The following is an 18,899-nucleotide window of genomic DNA, read 5'->3' as shown; positions in this document are numbered from 1 at the left end:
TCATTAATGATAATGAGTAATGGTAATAACAAGTTATTAAACTATTGTAGCCAAAACGAGGCCAAGTGAAGCATCTTATTCAAAAATAAAGTACCAAGGAATGAAAATTAAAATCGTATACATTACACGCAAACACCGCAACGCTCGAGTTTCAAACATACAGGTAACTAGCTGCACTGAACTTTCTGAGTAAATTGAGGGCGCATTTGCAAACGATGGCGCTTAGCGAAATTTGATTGGCTAAATCTATGGTAGCCATCTTGGATGGTACACACACACAGTTCTGCGTATTTCGAACATCGAATACATTGCGGTTAGCGCTCTAGTATTCTTATTATACCTCTATGATTTACACAGAAAGTATAGTACAGCTAGTTACCCGTATGTTTGAAACTCGAGCGTTGCGGTGTATGGGTGTAATGTACACGATTTTATTTTAATTTTAATTTTTTTTAAATTTTTGAATAAGATGCTCTACTTGGCCTCTTTTTGGCTACGATAGTTTAATAATTTGTTAATATCAATACTAATTATCATTAATGAAATAATAGTCAGTCAGAGGGCTTATTTTATGGTAATAATAGTATTCTAAGGCTGAAGGTGGCGCTTTCCTTCGGCGGCCATCTTGGATGGTACACATACACAACTCTGCATTTCTTCGCCATCTTGTTAGCACTCAAGTTGTTTAATAGCTCTATGGTTATTATACGCCGGTAAGTCTCTCTGTAACACGGTGATGAACGTTTGTCCCTAAATTTGATGGTTTTCACTGTCTGTTTCCAAACTTTAAAGAAGTGTTAATATGCCAAATTATGGCGACTGGAAGCTCATTTAATTTTATTTAGAAATAATGTGCTATGCTAAGGGGCTACTGATAGGCCAGAGAGCGCGGAGGAGCTCTCCTCTAGGCGGAAGTCGTGCCCAACGTAGGCGGCGCCCTTCTTTTTAACCATGCAAGTTTCCTATACTTCGTGCTCTCTGTAACACGGTGATGAACGTTTGTCCCTAAATTTGATGGTTTTCACTGTCTGTTTCCAAACTTTAAAGAAGTGTTAATATGCCAAATTATGGCGACTGGAAGCTCATTTAATTTTATTTAGAAATAATGTGCTATGCTAAGGGGCTACTGATAGGCCAGAGAGCGCGGAGGAGCTCTCCTCTATCAGGCTAGGCTAGGCCTATACTACAGTATAGAATAGATAGGTAGGCCCTATGCTACTCTCTCTATGATGCAGTAGGTCTAGGCCTATGTCGTGCATAGTTTGACCCGTTTGCACAATTTGGAAATTGTACAACCAAATCCTTGCACGGTTTGCAAACTACACGTTTCCTTCCACAATCTGCAAACTGTTCAAGAATTTCTTTGCACAGTTTATTTGAAAACTGCAAGAGTGTGCAAGGAGAATGCTGCACAGTTTAAAATTCGCGACAAATTTGCAAACTGTTCTGTTCAGGGGTAGCTTGTGGGCGTTTTAATCGATTTGCACATTTTAATACTATCTTAAGCTACTGACTGTTCTTTTTTTTTTTAATATCGAGTGTCTGCTTAAAAACAGGGCACGGCCCTGTTGGGTTGGTTGGAAAGAAAAGAGGGTGATCATCAGAGTATTTTGTGTGGACGTCAGGTGTCCCAGTTTGTATTGTGCTTCTGACATAACCGAGTGGAGTGAAGATGTTTGCTTTCCAATCCCAGGGTGTCCTGGATTCTTCAACTCCTGTCACAATTTTTTTCTCATTACCAAAGCAACTCCACTCCCTAAGCCTCATAGTAAGACTTAGTTTTTATGTAGAGTGTTGTATGTGTGTTTGACTTGTGACGGGAAAACTTTGAGGAGGAGTGATTAAGCTTATTGTTTGCCATATCCTTGGCCCTAGTTCCTAAAGCTGAATAAAAACTTTAGGTTAGTTAGGGACCATGTATGTGTCAGTCTGTATCTGTTTGATGTTGTAGAGTAAGTGGGGTAGTTGGCGCCGAGCTATGGCAGCCGAGGTTCCCGAGGACCCAGTCCGAATTCCCAGTGTGTAGGCATACATATATGAGGACAAATAAAGAAATATTATTATTATTTTTTGTTTAAAATACCATCGTAGTTAAATTACATACATATGCAATAATGTTTTAATGGTTTTGCTATCATTGTATAATCAGTATTTTGTATCATTAAGACAATTTTTATTATTATTATTAATTATATGTCATATGATGAATAAAGACATTGAATTGATCATGTAAAAAAAAATCAGCAGACAGGCCTTTATAAAGGTTAGACAAAGTAAAAAGTTAAAAGGTTTATTATTAATTATATTTTTTTAATAGGTAAGTGGCAAACAGATTTTACACAGCCATGGGAGGCCGTGGCCGAGGAAGAGGAAGGGGATCAGCCTTGTCCTTTACGGCAGAAGTATTGGGTCTTGGCCGAGGAGGAGACTCCTTACCAACAGCTGTTCTGCAACCTCCGCCACTGTTTCCTGTAAGTATTGTGCAATAATGAAACAGGGTTTGATAATGAAGTAGTCCTTATGAAAATGTTTGTTATCTTTAAATCCTCTTCCAAATTGTTACTTTGTGTATAAAATTTTATATAAGATAATTATTGATTTGAGGCTAAATTTTGTAAGATTTGTTTACTGTCAATTTTTGTATTAAAGCAAAATATATTTATCTTTCCTTTTACTGTATTTTTCCCTGAAGCCACTGGAATATAAAGCTCTTCCACTTTTGGCTGGTGAGGCAAGGGAGTATATGTTGGCCTTAAAGCAGGAATTCAGAGCGTCATCCAAAGATTCACCATTTTTTATCAAACCACAAAACAAAAAGAAAGGTAAGTTGAGTGTAGCAAAGGTGCTTGCCTTATTATCTCCTATCATATCATTTTTTTTGCCTTATAGATATAATAGGCATTTTCGTTTTGACTACGCGGCCAGACTACTACAAAATAATGGAGCGTGACGGCAACGCCAACATGCTATTCGTGTACTACACCAAGAGCTGTTTTCGTTTTTTAGGGAGACTACGACGATGCAGCACACACATGTACAGAGGGGAGTTAGTCGACCATGGTTTTACCAGGGAACACTGTTCCCTTGTTTTATACAGTTGAACTTGCCGAAGTCTATTGTTTATAAAAGTCATCTATTAGTATTATATGCCTGAAACAATACAATACAAAGGGAACAAGAATATCATCATCATTAGGGAAATATATACAATATCTTCAAAAAATTTCATCTGGTTTCAGTGTACATTATATACAATAGTGTTGAAGTGTAACACAATCTGTCTTAGTGTCACTACGAAAAAAACGTGCATTGCATTAAAGTAGCCTAACAACGTCAAGGACCATTTGTCTATTTCTACATACATAGTCAGTGGAGGATTTGGGGGTGGGGGGAGCCGGGCCGGATACTTGGAAATTTGTATTACACTATCTTACCGCTAGTAGGTGACATAGCTATGAATAAACTAAAGATCAAAGCATTCTTACCCTACTGATCAAAGCTACCTACAAAAATAACGAAAGCTCCTTTGAAGCCTTCAGCTTATTGTTAAGCAATGGGTTTAGCCTACATATAGCAAACGCTTTTTTAAACAGTAGTATAGGCCAATTTTGCGAACTGTCAATAATGTTAGTATTAGAAAATATTAAACCTAATTTATTACATACATTACAGGCTACATTATCATTTTCAAGTATACCTTGTAAACCTAAAACATATTGGAATGCCTCACAATTTTGTATATGATCATTTATAGACACTATCAGATTGTGAAGAATGTTCTTTAAGTCTAGTTATTAAGCATCAATCTGTCTTACCAATATAATCACTATTACAACCTGGACATTTAAAATGATAAACAACAGAGCTCCTATATTCCTTAGGGGTTTGATCTTTAGTAGATATAAAATGAGAGAAATTTTTGTACTGCCATAATGTTATGAGTTTACCTCTTTAACTAAGTGTTTCTTTACTTTGTTTAAGCATCTACGTAAAATGGATTCACCTGCCTTTCCTAGGCAATCTAACCCAGATCTTAATCAAGCTATCATCAGTAGGCCTATGTATACATTTAGGTTCATTTAATTATTTGGTTACTTTTTGCTTTTCTTGTCATACCTTGGATGTTTGTATATATTTTTGTGTACAGTATGTATTGAAATGTTTACACTCAGCAGAATTTCTGTATTTTGGAAAATAAAACAAATCCTGAATCTTGAATTATTGTTATTGTTGTTGTTATTATTGTTGTTATTATTATTATTGTGATTTACCTCTTTTAAATTTTCATCCTGTTTTTCTTGTCTCTGTGTTGTTGCCACCCTGCATGTGCCTTTAAGCTGTGACCTGGGTTTTTTGTGTCACATTCTTTTTATTTTTTTTAATAAAAAAATGATTTTACTATTAAATTCATAAAAGAATAACTGTATGCTTCTTCAACAGATATTGACAGATACTCTGACAAATACCAGGCCAGTGGATTAAACTCAGATAACACACAATGGTCACCTGATTGGTCAAGACTTCCAAAAGAACTTCAAGTAGGAGTCAGAAAGAAAAAACGTAAATGCCAACAGAGCTTACTTCTTGTCTTAATTTTTTTGATTTGCTGAGAGAAAATCTTGAAAAAACCTCATATTCCATTTTAAAATAAAAGTTATCAAAATCCAAAGACACAAGATTAAAACAATTGTAAGAATATATATATTTCATCTGGTTCCATATGTATAGTAGGAAAATTCTCTGTTTAGTTGAAGGTAACTAATTTGTTCAACAAAACAGATAATTTTCCTACTATAGGAATATAGGAACATTATTATCTAATTCATTTGTAAATTGGTATGGAATATATTTGCTTTTTGTAATTTTATGTTGAAAGTTAATATTCAGGTAATTTTATAAGTCTTAATTTCGGTAGTGAGTAATGTTTTATTATAAATAGCAGACATGGAGCAGTGTTTGTTATTGTTGTCGGTGAGTTGAATGTGGTGGAACAAGTCCTCTTGGATATAAGGACTATAAACTGTAGGCCCAGGGTACACGATTGACTTATGTACAGTTCAAAGAACCCAGACAAGTAGGGGGTTAATCCAGTCTGCAGACGAGTAGCTGGTACCAGCTTACCGGGTAGCTCAGACTCGAAGAAACCCTTAGGGAAGAAGCAAGTTACTGTACGAGGTAGTCTAGGCCTCTGGTGCTTTGAAACTTTACAGTATAAAGTGCCAACTGCAGTACATTACATTTTACTTACTGACGATTGGGATTCGGGGGTGGGGGAGCGAGACACTATATTGCAGAGACGAAGTCTACTAGCCATGTTGGGGGTCCTTTTTTTTTTCAAAGGAAGGGAGGTGCAGTAGATTAAAGGCAGATTCAAGAAAGTGCCAGCACCTCCCCCTCCCCCACCTAATTTTTTTTAAAATGAAAATAAAATGGTGGGGGTGGAATTTACATTCAAATATATATGTATGTTTGAGAGGTGTTCTGGACACTTCATTTGTACACTTCACTCCCTGTGCCTCCTCTAATTGGAATTCCTGGATCTTCCTTGGTGGTTGTTAGAAGTTTTTGAGGCCCGACCTGCGGTCAACATAGTCACTGCTACATTCAAATAAAAAATACCCTTAAAATATTTGATATGTTATATTTGCATTTAATTCATTATATCATCAGCATGTAGAGTTAATAAAATCCAAACTCTATTTACATTTGAGTGCTACTTTTCTTGTGTATGACCAAAATCAAAAGGAAATATATTATAGTATATTATTGCAGAGAAATTACTTTTTTTTACAGGGAGCATAAGACCAGCTGTTAAGAAAACCATTCAAGATAAAGAAAAGACAAAAGAAATTGAAAATAAACTAAAGGTAAGTGATTTTTTGACTGTTTTTCTGTTAAGCCATAAATCAAAGAGTATAGAAACTAAAGAGAGCAAAGTATGATTGTTGTGAGCGTAAACAAACAATACACCCCTGTACGCAGCTATGAGAGGACAGCTGCTGTGTTCGGTTGTCACTTTTAGTTGCCAAGTAGTCCCTAGCACAGATTATATGTTTATCAGTGTTCAATATAGGCAATAGTTGGATTAATGTTACTATTTTCAGAAACTAATGCATTAGAATATCTTACGTGGGGACGCACTTCCATGAGACAACCAAATGCGGCGGGGCATTTTATAAAGACGATGGCGACTTCCATCGTTACTAGTTAAAACGGAACTGTGCTTTCACTGAGATGGAAGGAAGATCATAATGACTCATATCCTCAAAAGTCCAAGAGACAGTAATATCAGGAGCAGAACCTGCTGTAACTGTATTTTATATAGTACATTTTAGTACTCACCTTTGTAGCAAAAGAGAATCCTAAAAACCAGCTAATATACCTGCTGTTATTTTTAGGAATTGGAAAAGAGGGAGGAGGAAGGATCTGGAAAGGAAGATGAAGAAGAAAAAGAAGAGAAAGAAGGAGAAGCTGTAGAAGATGATGAAGAATTTTATGATGAAGAGGAAATGGAAGAGGTAGGTCATTTTTACTGGGGGACGGTTGTAGTGAGTTTAAAATTACCTTTTATTATTGTGCATGGAAATGTTTGTGTGTAAAACTTGGGAGAAGCATCATTTATAATCTATAGTAGAACCTCGTTTTTACGTACCCCGGTTATACGAACCCTCGGTTTTACGTACGCCTCGTATCGACAATGACATCATCAAAAACCCCGAAAATATTCAAAACAAACGGCCCTTTTCAGAGCAACCATAAGTAAAAAGACTATAACAATAAACTATAACAATAAACAAACCATAAAATGCAACGTATTTTCATTAAACAGCAACGTTGATTGAGTCTAATACCCAGTTGTTATAATCTAAAACCACGTGAACTGAGTGAGATGAACAACTACCGATGGTGCTCAAAATAATTGCTTTCCTGCCTAGCTTCGTGTGGCAAACCATGGAAAAACTTGTCTGGTCTAATTTTCTACAAGAAGCTGAGTAGGCATAGTTTCGTACACGAATGCTAATTGGTTGGCTCGCCCAGTGCAGTGCACATGGTTTTGCTGTTTCATGTACACGAACGCTAATTGATTGGCTAGCCCAGTGCACATGAGTTTAGTTTGTCTCAACAGGCCCAGACAACACCACAGCTCTGTTGTTTAGAATAGGGCATGAAGGGAATTCCCAAGTTATACCTTTGTCGTATAGGAATCTTACAATATTTTCATGTTCTTTAGTTAAATAAAAGACATAAAGTGATGAATTAAGACACTAGACACATGGTTTTATTTGAAACACTTTATTATGACATCGTAAAGTGATGAAAAAAAACACTAAACACATGGTTTTAATTGTAGGCCTAGAGGCTAGGTCTGGCCTAGCTAGGTAAAATCGTTCGTTCATACATACGTATATTGAGCATTACGTAGGTATTAGGTCAAAGGTTACCACAAATTTAACCCAACCTCTATTTTACGAATCCCCCGATTTACGTACGCCCTCCAGTCCCGTACCGTACGTAAAATCGAGGTTCTACTGTATTTCCATGTTTCTAATGGTGGAGCCAGGATTTGCCAGACGGAGGTTGATGTGTCTGGTCGGCAGTAGTGCAAGTAGGCAGGGTCTGGAGTTACCCTGAACCACTCACATAGGGTTCACAGGAAAAGCCTAGGGATTTCCTACAATTTATGAATTTGAAAGCTTATTTATATAAAGGCAGAGTATATTGAGCTGTTTAATGATTGTTCATTTAAATAGCAGAGTTTCAGTGGGTAAGATAAAGATACACTTTGCTTTGTCTACTTACAGGGTACAGACTATATTGTTAGTTACTTTGACAATGGAGAGGAATTCGGTCTTGACGATGATGATAATTTAGAAGATGGGCCTGTCTATTGAAAGAGGTTAAGATTCCAGGAATTTGAATGATCAGCTGTCACTCAAATCCAGATTGACAAGGTGTTGGAAGCAGTAGTGGATATAGTAGGCGAAGTAAAGCATAGCATCCTCCTCCAATACAGGATTGTACTTCCAAGGTCTTTTGGATCTGTGGATGTTGTAATGAGACGTCACAAAAATATTTGGAAAGTATTTGCTATGGAAGAGAATAGGCAATTACCTAATACAAGGATATCAACAACAATCCTACTTGCATATGAGGATATGTAATTACAGCCAATGATGGGATAAAGTTCAGGATGTTTGCTTGTACAAGGAACATTGAAAGAATTGCAGGCCCATCCAAATATTACTTGATTTTATTGAACTGTTACTGTAATGATAAACATTGTTTTTCAAAGTATACTTTGTGAACCTCACTTTTGTATGATTGTAAATACAAATATACAGTTTCAATTACAGTACACTACTGCATAGCCATAAATATATTACTTTCAGTTTTATTATAGCTTTAATTAAAATGTGTGAACTCATTTAGATAAAAGTCAGCCAATAAGTGCAACCAAGTGTGAAATAATTTAGATTGAAATTGCTCTGGAGCTTTCAAGGAAGCATCTTCCTCACTATATGTATGAGAATACCCCCAACCCACCCTTGTGGATCATTGGTTTTTGATTGGCACTAACACCACATCTTCCTCACTATATGTATGAGAATACCCCCAACCCACCCTCGTGGATCATTGGTTTTTGATTGGCACTAACACCACATCTTCCTCACTATATGTATGAGAATACCCCAACCCACCCTCGTGGATCATTGGTTTTTGATTGGCACTAACACCACATCTTCCTCACTATATGTATGAGAATACCCCAACCCACCCTCGTGGATCATTGGTTTTTGATTGGCACTAACACCACATCTTCCTCACTATATGTATGAGAATACCCCAACCCACCCTCGTGGATCATTGGTTTTTGATTGGCACTAAGACCACATCTTCCTCACTATATGTATGAGAATACCCCAACCCACCCTCATGGATCATTGGTTTTTGATTGGCACGAACACCACATTAATGACAAATTAAAGCAATTTAAGAAATTCTTATATTTTCTAAGGCGGCAATAATAATTCATTAAAAAAATTATCATTTTGAATGTTATATTATTTATAACATGTTACAATATTACAAATATTTTTTTTTCTCAAATATTTGGGAATGAACTGAGCATTCAGTATTTATAGCACGTAATATTTCTCCTGATGCAAATGCCATCAGAATGTTACAATAGTGATATTTCCATTAAGTATAATGTATAAAAACTATGACCAAGCAGATTTCATAATCAAATCTGAATATACACTAAAATCAATGAGTTTTTACCACTGAGAATAAAATGAGAAATTACCAGCTGTAGGCCTATTTCATTCAAGATTCATAATTTTTAGGAGACACCTGCAAACAGTATTGTAAAAGAGTTAATTTATCTAATTTCCTACACAATCAATATTCAAATTTACATAGTGGGTCAAGGCAATATATTATTGAGATTTTTCAAGGAACTTTGGTCTGGTTTTGGCCTATACCTGCTATTCATTTGCTCTAGGTTTTTTTTTTATGGTGATTTGATATACCCAGTACACATTTTGCTTATTGAAGGGGCCACTCAGCTGATCTGCCGCCTCTTAAGGTAGCCAATAAGAGTGTTGCTCTATGTGGGTCTTTGAATTGAGCAATTTTACATTTTGGGTGGCACCGGCAGTATAAAACAACATTACAAATTTATAGAAAAGAACTTGAAAAATAATGCAATAAAGCCAAGTGGTTTGGTTTTAGTAGTTAATTCAACAGACTGCTTTTGGGTGGAAATATCAAAAACATTACAATTCCTAATTTATAGAAAAGAAATTGAAAAATAATGCAGTAAGCCAGGTGGTTGGTTTAGTTATTTGTTTATTCAACAGACTGAATCACTAACTAGTAATTGTATCGCTGGTTTTCTGTTTTTGAAGGTTGGGTTTAAAGTGTACTGTACCTCCAATAATCATTATCCAAGGGTCATTATTAATATGTGATATTTTTTAGGGAAGGTATGTCATTGCAGTACTCTAGCACCCAGCTAAAATGCATAAAAGATGCAGTGATGCAGCTCATTATAATGTCAAGTCACTGTGCAAAAGCCTCCCAAAAATATATATCGATATGTGGCATTGGAAACTAGTAAATATACTATATACTACATAAGTTAATACTTATTTGCTGGGCTTCTCATTTTTGTTGATGTTATTGTCAATATTCAATATCAGTATTACAGCTGTAGAACAAGTCAAACATTGTCAATATTTAAATTTCTTGATTGTACTTTATTAGTCATACAATATAATTTGTGTTTTTTTATTTACAACCATATATCATAAACTTTTTAAAATACTATGCTTCAATTTTAAAACCTTCATACTGTATGATGCCTGTTGAAAGAAATACTCTTTATACCTCCATGATTTTCACACTGAAAAACAAATTTTTATGTACTATAAAGATAAAATATAACATAACCAGTACAAGTATAGCATTGATAAAAAAATTATCAAGGGGAGAAACCTACACCAATGTTGGTTGGAATAACATCTCGCACAGTTGGCCAGACCATTCAAACCTCCAAGTGAAATTATGCCTTTTGGGCTATCATTTGGCCCTGTGTACCTAAGATTAGTAAGTACTAGAATAATTCATTAAAATTTTGAATAAAACACACACATAATTCAATTTAAAGAAACCTAATGATTGTATATTAGCAGTAAATGGAAAATTTTAATTAAGATAAATTCAAGCATGCACGGTTAGAAAAGGGTGCTGTTCAGAAAACCAAAATCCTTGAATTGCTGATTTATAGTTACGGTAACTTCCAATAAATCACAGATCAAAATAATTATTTGAATGATATTGTGTGAATTTCAAATGTGAAAATATTTGTTTATTTTAACTCAGCTCAGACAGTGTTAATGACCGAATGCTCCCCTTTAATTAACTAGTGAATACTTGTTTTATCAATACTTCATATTATTTAATTTTAAAAAACATTTTACACAACTTTGCAGAAGTATGCTGATCAAATTTATCAGCACCCTTCAATAAAATTAATATGAATTGTAATATTTACCAACTTCCCTCTTATAAAAATATAGCGGTGGGCTCAGAGGTGGCATCTTCCCAAATTTTTGCTGCCCAACTGACCAATCGAACCATCAATAAGAACATGCTTTTGTTCCACAAACGTATGTGAGACCTTAGCAACAAGGGGCGGGGCTTTGTGGAAGGTGCATTGTATATCATTCCATAATATTTATAATTAAAACTTGTCTGATATCTTAATAACTTAACATCAATAATAAATGAAGCATTCAAACATACAGGAAATTAACAATTTATAACATTTAACTAAAATAGTAAGAAAAAAAATATTGCAATATTGACAAGTCTGAAGAGTTTATATTGAGTTGATCATATGTGAAAATGATACATTTTTAATTTAACTTTTAAATTAACAAACCTAAAAACATTTTTTAAACTTTAAATTAACATTGCAGGAAATTCAGATATAATTCACTATGGACTGGCTGAATTTAAATTTTAATAATCATAGTGTAACAGCTTTGACCAATTAACAATCTATAGGGACACTCCTATTTACCCAATTGAAGAGTAAGCAGATGATGTAATGATATGTCAATCAAAATGTGTACAGTATACTGTATTTTACTGCCTGAATAATGAGATGTATCATTTTTAGAAAATAAGTTAAAAAAAAAAATCAGTTTGAAAGTAACCCATTTTACTTAACAGTTTACATTTATGTGCTACGTGCTCTGACCATGTGTTGTATTGCTTTGATGTTCTTTGCTTTCATGTATCGACCAAGCATAATAAAAAAATGCAGGTATAAATATTCCTATAAAAAAAAATAATATAACCATTGTCCACCATTTTAATCCACATGTTGCTCCGTCACAAAATGTCTGCCGATTGTTTGGCTGGAAGGGATGTATACGTTTCTCAGTCAACATCGACAGCACCTCGTCTAATGACTCCTTCTTAGAAGATGTTGCTGTCTGAATACGTTTCAAATCACGATCCATGTTTCGTAAGAACTGTTTAGCTTCGCCATCGCAAATGGCGTCTCGTATACTAATTTTTCGCACACTAAATAACTCTTCCTCCTCATCATCTTCATCACTAAAAGTCCTATATTCTTCCAAACCGGTTGAATTTGATGGTCCGGCTTGATCATCACCTTGTAACTGCCTACGCTTCTCCTCTTCTTTAATTTCTGTTAAGAGTCCATGACGCTTTACCGGAATTTTTAATTTTGTTAATGCATAAAAATCTTGGTCTTTAATCAGATTATTAATTCTTTTTAACTCAGAAACCTGAAAAAAAAAAAAATCTGATTTTAGAAAGGAAAGTACTGAAATCAGGATGCAGAAGAAGTTAAGAATAATCAGAGATGAACAGAGAAATATTTTCAATTAATTTATACATGGATGCAAAGGAATTAATGGGTGATATGGATGCATACCTGTAATAAGAATAAATTAAAGACAAATTATTTTTAAATTTAAATCTTGATTCAAATTATAACATGTGATGTTGATTTAAAAGGCATCATTTTAACATAAACTCATATTGGTATGCAGTATACAGTATATAGTACATTCTAAAATTTAATATTTAAAAAAAATTATACAGTATGCATCATAGATTTCATGAATTTTAATACAAGCTTGTGATACACAGATTACTAGATATAACAAATTACCCATGTCATAGGACAGTTAATCAAATATTGTAGTGTTCAAAATATCAAAGATTTCACTGTTGTCTGTCTGAAAAATATCAGAAAATAGAGTGGTACATTAGACAGAGTTTACAACTATGAATTCAAACATTTATTCATCTACAGTAATGCATTCAATTCAATGTATTCATTCAATCATTATTCATTCAACTGTAATTCAATAAATGTTTTAATATCAACAGTCATATGCAAATATATCACTCATAAATTTGCATCTATTTATAAATTCACTGAAATAATTTCTCTCTTGATTTTTCATAATTAAAATTTTCTGTCATTTTATTACAGGTAGCAATCATGATGTGTATGTAAACTTGTATTGTCAAATCATTCATCTACATATTGAATTTGAGTCAAATCGGACCCAAGTCAACTCGGACCCAGGTCAACTCGGCCCCATGTCAACTCGGTCCCATGTCAACTCTGCCCCATGTCAACTGGGCCCCAAGTCAACTTGTCCCCAAGTAGTTAACTCAACCCCAATTTACTGTGTATTTACTAAATATTTACCAAAAGAGATTTGATTGCAAAGTCAAAACTAAAGTGTTTTATATCGTTGCTTTGTTTTTCTTTTCATTTACACTTAACAATAATTAAAAATGCATTTATAAAAATATTAAAAATTTTAGTGAGGGTCCTCTGGACCTACTGTAACATTTACAGGTATGTGTGTGTGTGTATATATAGAAATCATGATATAATAGATTGAAAAATTTAAACCGTTTTTATAATTATATATAACAAAATAATAAGAAACAAATACCATAATTATGTATGGACTTTAGTGGAGAAAACCAATATTTAGACCTATTCTTAGGTATATTTAAATGCCCTGTATATATATACATTATATGATAAAGTAATACTGTATACATTTTAAATATTATATGTATATATACATTATATATGTATATCATTTACATATATATACATATACATACAGTATGTATATAAATCATTATATAATAGGTAAAATCTAAACCATCTTTACAGTATATATAAAAATAAGAAAAGAATACCATATAAAAATCATATGGACTTTAGAAACACTTTATTGTAGTAGTATTTAAGTATTTCCGTATATATATTTAAAAATGCCTAGTGTATGTATATATATATATATATATATATATATATATATATATATATATAAACTAAATCAATGAAGTGGTTAAAAACAGTACCATAAGGCGAAAGTAGTGTCGCTAAGGGGCAACTAAAGCGACGTTAAGGGGCAATCATCGACAAAAGAATTTCCCCTTAAGAGCCGAATAAAGGTAGTATATATATATATATATATATATAATGTATATTTAATATGCCTGTAAATCAGTATTTGTTCATATCGTTATTATCATTAGTTTTTATGTTATGTCTGTTTTATTAATATTATCTAAATATTATTTTCATTAATGCTGGTTTTATTTTTTTTTACACTGAAAAAAAAGAATAACAAGGGCAATGATTTATAAATGCATTATTATTATTATTATTAAAACACTTTAATTTTAGCATAGTTTGGCTTTGCATTCAAATTTCTTTTGGTAATAATTTCGTAAGTAAATTGGGGCCGAGTTAACTACTTGGGGCCGAGTTAACTACTTGGGGCCGAGTTGACTTGGGGCCGAGTTGACCTGCTTCCTACATACAGTATTCACACATCAATGTCTACAAACAGTACTGTACTTGCAGTAAAAAGTCACCACTGCATTTGTTTCTAACACCTGATGTTTTCATCCCCTGGAAATCATGAAGTTAATTAACTTTAAGTAGTGACTAAATTATTAGAATTATCTATTTAACAAGGTGGAAAATGAGCAAATAAAAAACCATGACAAACAGCAGCACAATAGAACATCTTTAAAGAATGCCAATGGAAGGAAACTGTTACATAGAATTTTGAAATATTATTTTTTTTTTGCAGATCTTTACTCAATGCCTATTTAAAATCCAATGAATGATCCAAGAAATTCTTTTTCCAATCATCTAATAATAATTGGGTCAATTCTTATCTGAATGTTTGTTTAACCTTACACTTAGTGGGCGATATTATAATATTATCTTATCAGTATCCTAGTTTTTGATTGAGGTATCATCCGTGCAATTAAACACTTTACAGACACAGTAAGAAGACTGTGGCGTGATAATTCTTTAAATTGGTATACATACGGGAACTGAATATTGTAATGCAAATCCTGATAAACTGTCAGATGGTCTGATTTCTCTCTCCAATAAAACATGTTCATTTGATTCCTTTTTTACATGATTCTTCCCTCGTTTTAATTTTTTCTTTCTAGTTCTCAATTGCGTCAGTTCAATCGAGTTATCATCATCCACATTAACCTCTTCATCTGACACATCTGCGTCACCAAATATATAGACTCTTGCATTCGGTACATTCTGAACTTGTCCTGATGCTGGTAACAGTCTTGATCGTTCATATTCGAAACCAGACGAGTGGGTTTTCATCCCAAGAACGCCTACGGACATTGCGGAATATCGCCGGTCGCTAAGGTCTCTAGACGGGTGCTCTAGCCTACCTCCGCTAGGCTAACCCCTTAAGCCTTTAAGGCCTAGGTTAGTCAAGATAAAACCGCAGATTAAGCAACAGACAGAAACGGTTGAACATGAATAACCGACTGTTCTGTACTCAAGAATGTTACTGTTACAACAGACATATATTCGTAACCATTTTTGTAACACGTTAATTAACAACAATACAACAAAATATCTACTGCATTCTAACTTTCCTATCTTTCGCCATCATCCATCATTATTCCCTCCACGCATACACAATATTACTTCCGGGGTTAAAGTTAAAATTATTATACGGATGTACGTCGTGACCATGGTCGTGACCAAGGTCGTGACGGGAAAACATCTTTTCAAAATTAAAACAGCACACAACTATGAAATATCATAGTTTAAATATTTTTTTGAAAGAATAATTACCTACAAAATATAAACTACTTTTATATTTAATTCAATCATACTAATGTTATTCTAGAAATGTTTTTGAATATTATAATAGGCCTATCCTATGTTGAATGTCCGCGAAAATTGACAGATTGGTTTTGGTGTCGAATGTCAGTTCGAGTGCAAGCTTTTTTCGAGCGGTAAACAATTCGAGCGGATGATACATGATCCAACGCTCTCGTCACACGCTCGAGTGTTTGGTAGGACATGAGACTTGGCGCAATATTTTGTTCTGCTTCTGGGCGTAAATAAACAATTATTATTTCCTTGGGATTAGGAATTTACAAGCTGTTTTTGAAAGGATATTGGATATTAGCGCCAATTGGTAAGTTATTTTGCCTAAAATAAGATGACCTAGGCCTAGGGGGGCCTAGGCCTAGTCGGCTCGTCGTAGCAAGGACAAGAAGGAGAAGGCGGGACCTTGCCTAGTCTGGGGAGCAGCCTCTAGCAATTAAGATGTTATTTTAACGATAAGATTTGTTAGGCCAGGGCGCGATTTTTTTTTCCGTACGAAACATTTGCATGAAACTTCACTCGGGCCATCTCGGATTGACTCGACTAAGTTCGATACGTGGAACAAGAGCAGACACTTCGCAATGTCGTGACGCTCGAGTTTTACTATTATTGCTCTTTCTATGTTTATCTACGGTAGGCCTATGATATCTTAGGGATTTATGGGATGTACGTGTGTAACTAACTGTGGCCTTCTTGGATGTTTATTAAATGTTAGTATAATATCTACAACAACAACAGCTAGTACCCCCTTTATAAAGTGTTGATAGGTACAGTAATACCAGAGGCTAGAGAGAAAGAGGATAAACATGGGCCTAACTACAGGCTAAGATAAGTCCTACCTAGTATAGGCCTAGGGTCCTAGCTAGGCTGACACCAACAGTCACGCTTTACATACAGACGTTGATTGAACTTTTGAAGAAAAAAAATGGAGAAAATTAAAAAATGAAATAAAAAATAGAGTGCATAAGAGAAATATTATTAAATAAATAAAATATACCATTCGGCGGCGTTATTGAACTTGACCAAACTATCCTTGTAATGTAATTAATGTTAAATAATAATAATAATAATAATAATAATTTCAGCGTTAATTACCTTGACCTAAGCCTTGTAATGAAGAACCATACTATTTACTAGGCCTATAAATAATAACTAGCCCCAGGGGAAATATCTATTTCCCTTAACGTCGATTTTTTAATTGTTCTCTAATTCCTCCATTGTCTAAGTTCCCCTTAAGGTAGGCCTTCGGGTTGGTTTTAGTAACATAATAATAATAATAATAATAACAATAATAATTTCAGCATTAATTACCTTGACCTAATCCTTGTATACTATTTACTAGGCCTATAATTAATAACTAGCCCAGGGGGAATATCTTTTCTGTTATTTCCCCTTAACGTCCATTTTTTTAATTGTTCTCTAATTCCTCGATTGTCTAAGTTCCCCTTAAGGTAGGCCTACAGGTTGGTTTTAGTAACATAATAACAATAATTAATAATTAATAATAATAATAGTAATAATAAATAATCATTTCGGCAATACATGTAATTAACCTGGTCTATAGTCTTGTAATCAAGAATCTGCAGATTACTATGCCTGATATTAATAACTAGGCTTAGGTCGATCATTTACCGTATTGGTGCTCTGCCATTTTGGCAGGTCTTATGGCATCCAGTATTTTAGAGCTGCCTCTTTTCAGCTCTTCTCTTAATTTGAAAATAACTGTCACCCTGTTTCGTTTGATCAAACGCCCCGAGAAACGCGCTTTTCCTTACTCTTTGTGCTTTCCCCAGAAAGCGTATATTTTTTGTAGTTAGGCCTACGTACCTAGGTATGCAAAACCCAGACCTTACTAAAAAATAAAAATTGCCACAGTATGTAACTCAAATTAAATAACACTTTTTTACTCGTGCAGCTCAATCAAATATTATGTCATTTTAAACGACCCATTAGTATTAGCATGGTAACATCAATGTATTTTTAAAAATCAGACAGCGACGTTCTCTCAGATCAGAAGTTGTTGATGACCTTTTGACCTGAATTCTGCAATACTGTATGAGATTTTCGGGTCGATTCAGTCGAGACGGCCCGAGTGGAGTTTCATGTAAATGTTTCGTACGGAAAAAAAAATCGCGGCCAGGGCAGGCCTAGGCCTAGGTAGGCCTACAGGAATTAGGCCCATATCGGCCGCTACCTATAGCGGCCGCCCTCCAGAACGGCCGCCAATGTGTGTATATGTATGGAACGCCGATGCGATGACGCATTCACAATGCAGTACATTGTAGTTAAATGGTTTGGAAAAGACTGGATGTATAACAAATAAAAAGAAGAGGGCCAAGAACGCTACATTGAGGAACACCATGTTTAAGGGGAATTTTATCAGAGAATGCATTACCAACCTTAACAGAGAAATGGCGACATTGAAGATAATTAGTGAGAAGTTTATGGGCTTTTTTTCAGCATTTGAAATTCTTTCCTTGTCTCCGATGACATTCCTGAATTGGCGGCGTACAAAGACTTCGTCTCCGATAACATTCTTGAATTGGCGGCGTACAAAACTTTCTTATTCTCCCAAGAGTATCATTGGACCCTACTTGTGAGAACGTTTCTCACTGAATTAATTGTTACTAGGCAACTTAGTACTGGCAAATTTATACCTATTTAAAGCAATGTATTTCCATTCATGCCTAGATTTAATTATTAATTAATTATTTAAATACTGTAACCAATCAATCACTTGTACTTGGAACGTATAATCGTCTTGCAATAGGTACGCTTGCTTAATCGTACATATATAATTATAATGCAGGATTAATTAATTATATTATAATTATATACTTTATTCTAAGATACAAATCAAGTTTCTTGATAAGTTACAGCTATAGTTAAATTAAATTTCTTCTATTAAAGCAATAAAGTTTCAACTTAGAATATTTTGCAGGATAAAATAAACACTTCTTAACTAAAAATTATGCTAAACTACTTCGTAAAACAATCAATCTTAATAATAAAGTATTTCGCCATACGTTCTTTCAAGAACATAATAAAGTCTTGTTTTGTAAACTGGCATAGGGCCTATTCTATTTTTTCAGTAAATGTTTTCTCATACACGATTTCTAACAAAATGTTTTCGTTACACAACTACTGGAGTAGG

The 18,899-nt window shown here is 34.2% G+C and overlaps 3 protein-coding genes across 4 annotated transcripts in view; 2 read left to right on the top strand and 1 right to left on the bottom strand.

Moving 5' to 3' along the window:
- Positions 1 to 608: 608 nt before the first annotated feature.
- LOC117112740 (DNA-directed RNA polymerase III subunit RPC7-like) lies at positions 609 to 10,148 on the top strand. 2 transcript variants are annotated; one of them, XM_033255886.1, is made up of 7 exons: positions 609 to 713; positions 2,318 to 2,471; positions 2,693 to 2,822; positions 4,441 to 4,560; positions 5,794 to 5,867; positions 6,399 to 6,518; positions 7,803 to 10,148. In XM_033255886.1, exons 2-7 carry the CDS (start codon positions 2,346 to 2,348, stop codon positions 7,890 to 7,892), a joined length of 660 nt encoding a protein of 219 aa, XP_033111777.1. In that variant the 5' UTR covers positions 609 to 713; positions 2,318 to 2,345; the 3' UTR covers positions 7,893 to 10,148. The 2 variants fall into 2 exon arrangements, with proteins under 2 accessions (XP_033111777.1, XP_033111778.1); XM_033255887.1 differs by lacking the exon at positions 609 to 713 and adding an exon at positions 987 to 1,203.
- Positions 10,149 to 10,241: 93 nt separating this feature from the next.
- Positions 10,242 to 15,566, bottom strand: LOC117112739 (lysM and putative peptidoglycan-binding domain-containing protein 3-like). Its single transcript, XM_033255885.1, has 2 exons — positions 14,924 to 15,566; positions 10,242 to 12,326 (listed from the first exon to the last, which is right to left on the bottom strand). The coding sequence occupies exons 1-2, from the start codon at positions 15,242 to 15,244 to the stop codon at positions 11,757 to 11,759; spliced, it is 891 nt and encodes a 296-aa protein (XP_033111776.1). The 5' UTR covers positions 15,245 to 15,566; the 3' UTR covers positions 10,242 to 11,756.
- Positions 15,567 to 15,839: 273 nt separating this feature from the next.
- The window catches only part of LOC117112737 (GON-4-like protein), a 41,950-nt gene continuing 38,890 nt past the window's right edge, over positions 15,840 to 18,899 (top strand). The window contains exon 1 of the mRNA XM_033255884.1: positions 15,840 to 16,055. The gene's annotated coding sequence lies outside the window, so the exon portion shown is untranslated. The remainder of the gene's footprint in view (positions 16,056 to 18,899) is intronic.

This window comes from Anneissia japonica, unplaced genomic scaffold (genome assembly GCF_011630105.1).
Source record: "Anneissia japonica isolate Jap-2015-1 unplaced genomic scaffold, ASM1163010v1 scaffold1078_len308785_cov188, whole genome shotgun sequence".
In the NCBI taxonomy this organism is placed as follows: Eukaryota; Metazoa; Echinodermata; class Crinoidea; order Comatulida; family Comatulidae; genus Anneissia; species Anneissia japonica.
The sequence above is the reverse complement of the archived record's forward strand: the minus strand, read 5'-3'. Positions and strand labels throughout refer to the sequence as shown.

Coding starts and splice junctions, on each gene's coding strand:
- LOC117112740 (XM_033255886.1), top strand. CDS start 2,346: ATGGGAGGCCGTGGCCGAGGAAGAGGAAGGGGATCAGCCTTGTCCTTT. Junction 4,561..5,793: donor AGGAGTCAGAAAGAAAAAAC/GTAAATGCCAAC, acceptor TTTTTTTTACAG/GGAGCATAAGACCAGCTGTT. Junction 6,519..7,802: donor ATGAAGAGGAAATGGAAGAG/GTAGGTCATTTT, acceptor GTCTACTTACAG/GGTACAGACTATATTGTTAG.
- LOC117112739 (XM_033255885.1), bottom strand. CDS start 15,244: ATGTCCGTAGGCGTTCTTGGGATGAAAACCCACTCGTCTGGTTTCGAA. Junction 12,327..14,923: donor CATTACAATATTCAGTTCCC/GTATGTATACCA, acceptor TTTTTTTTTCAG/GTTTCTGAGTTAAAAAGAAT.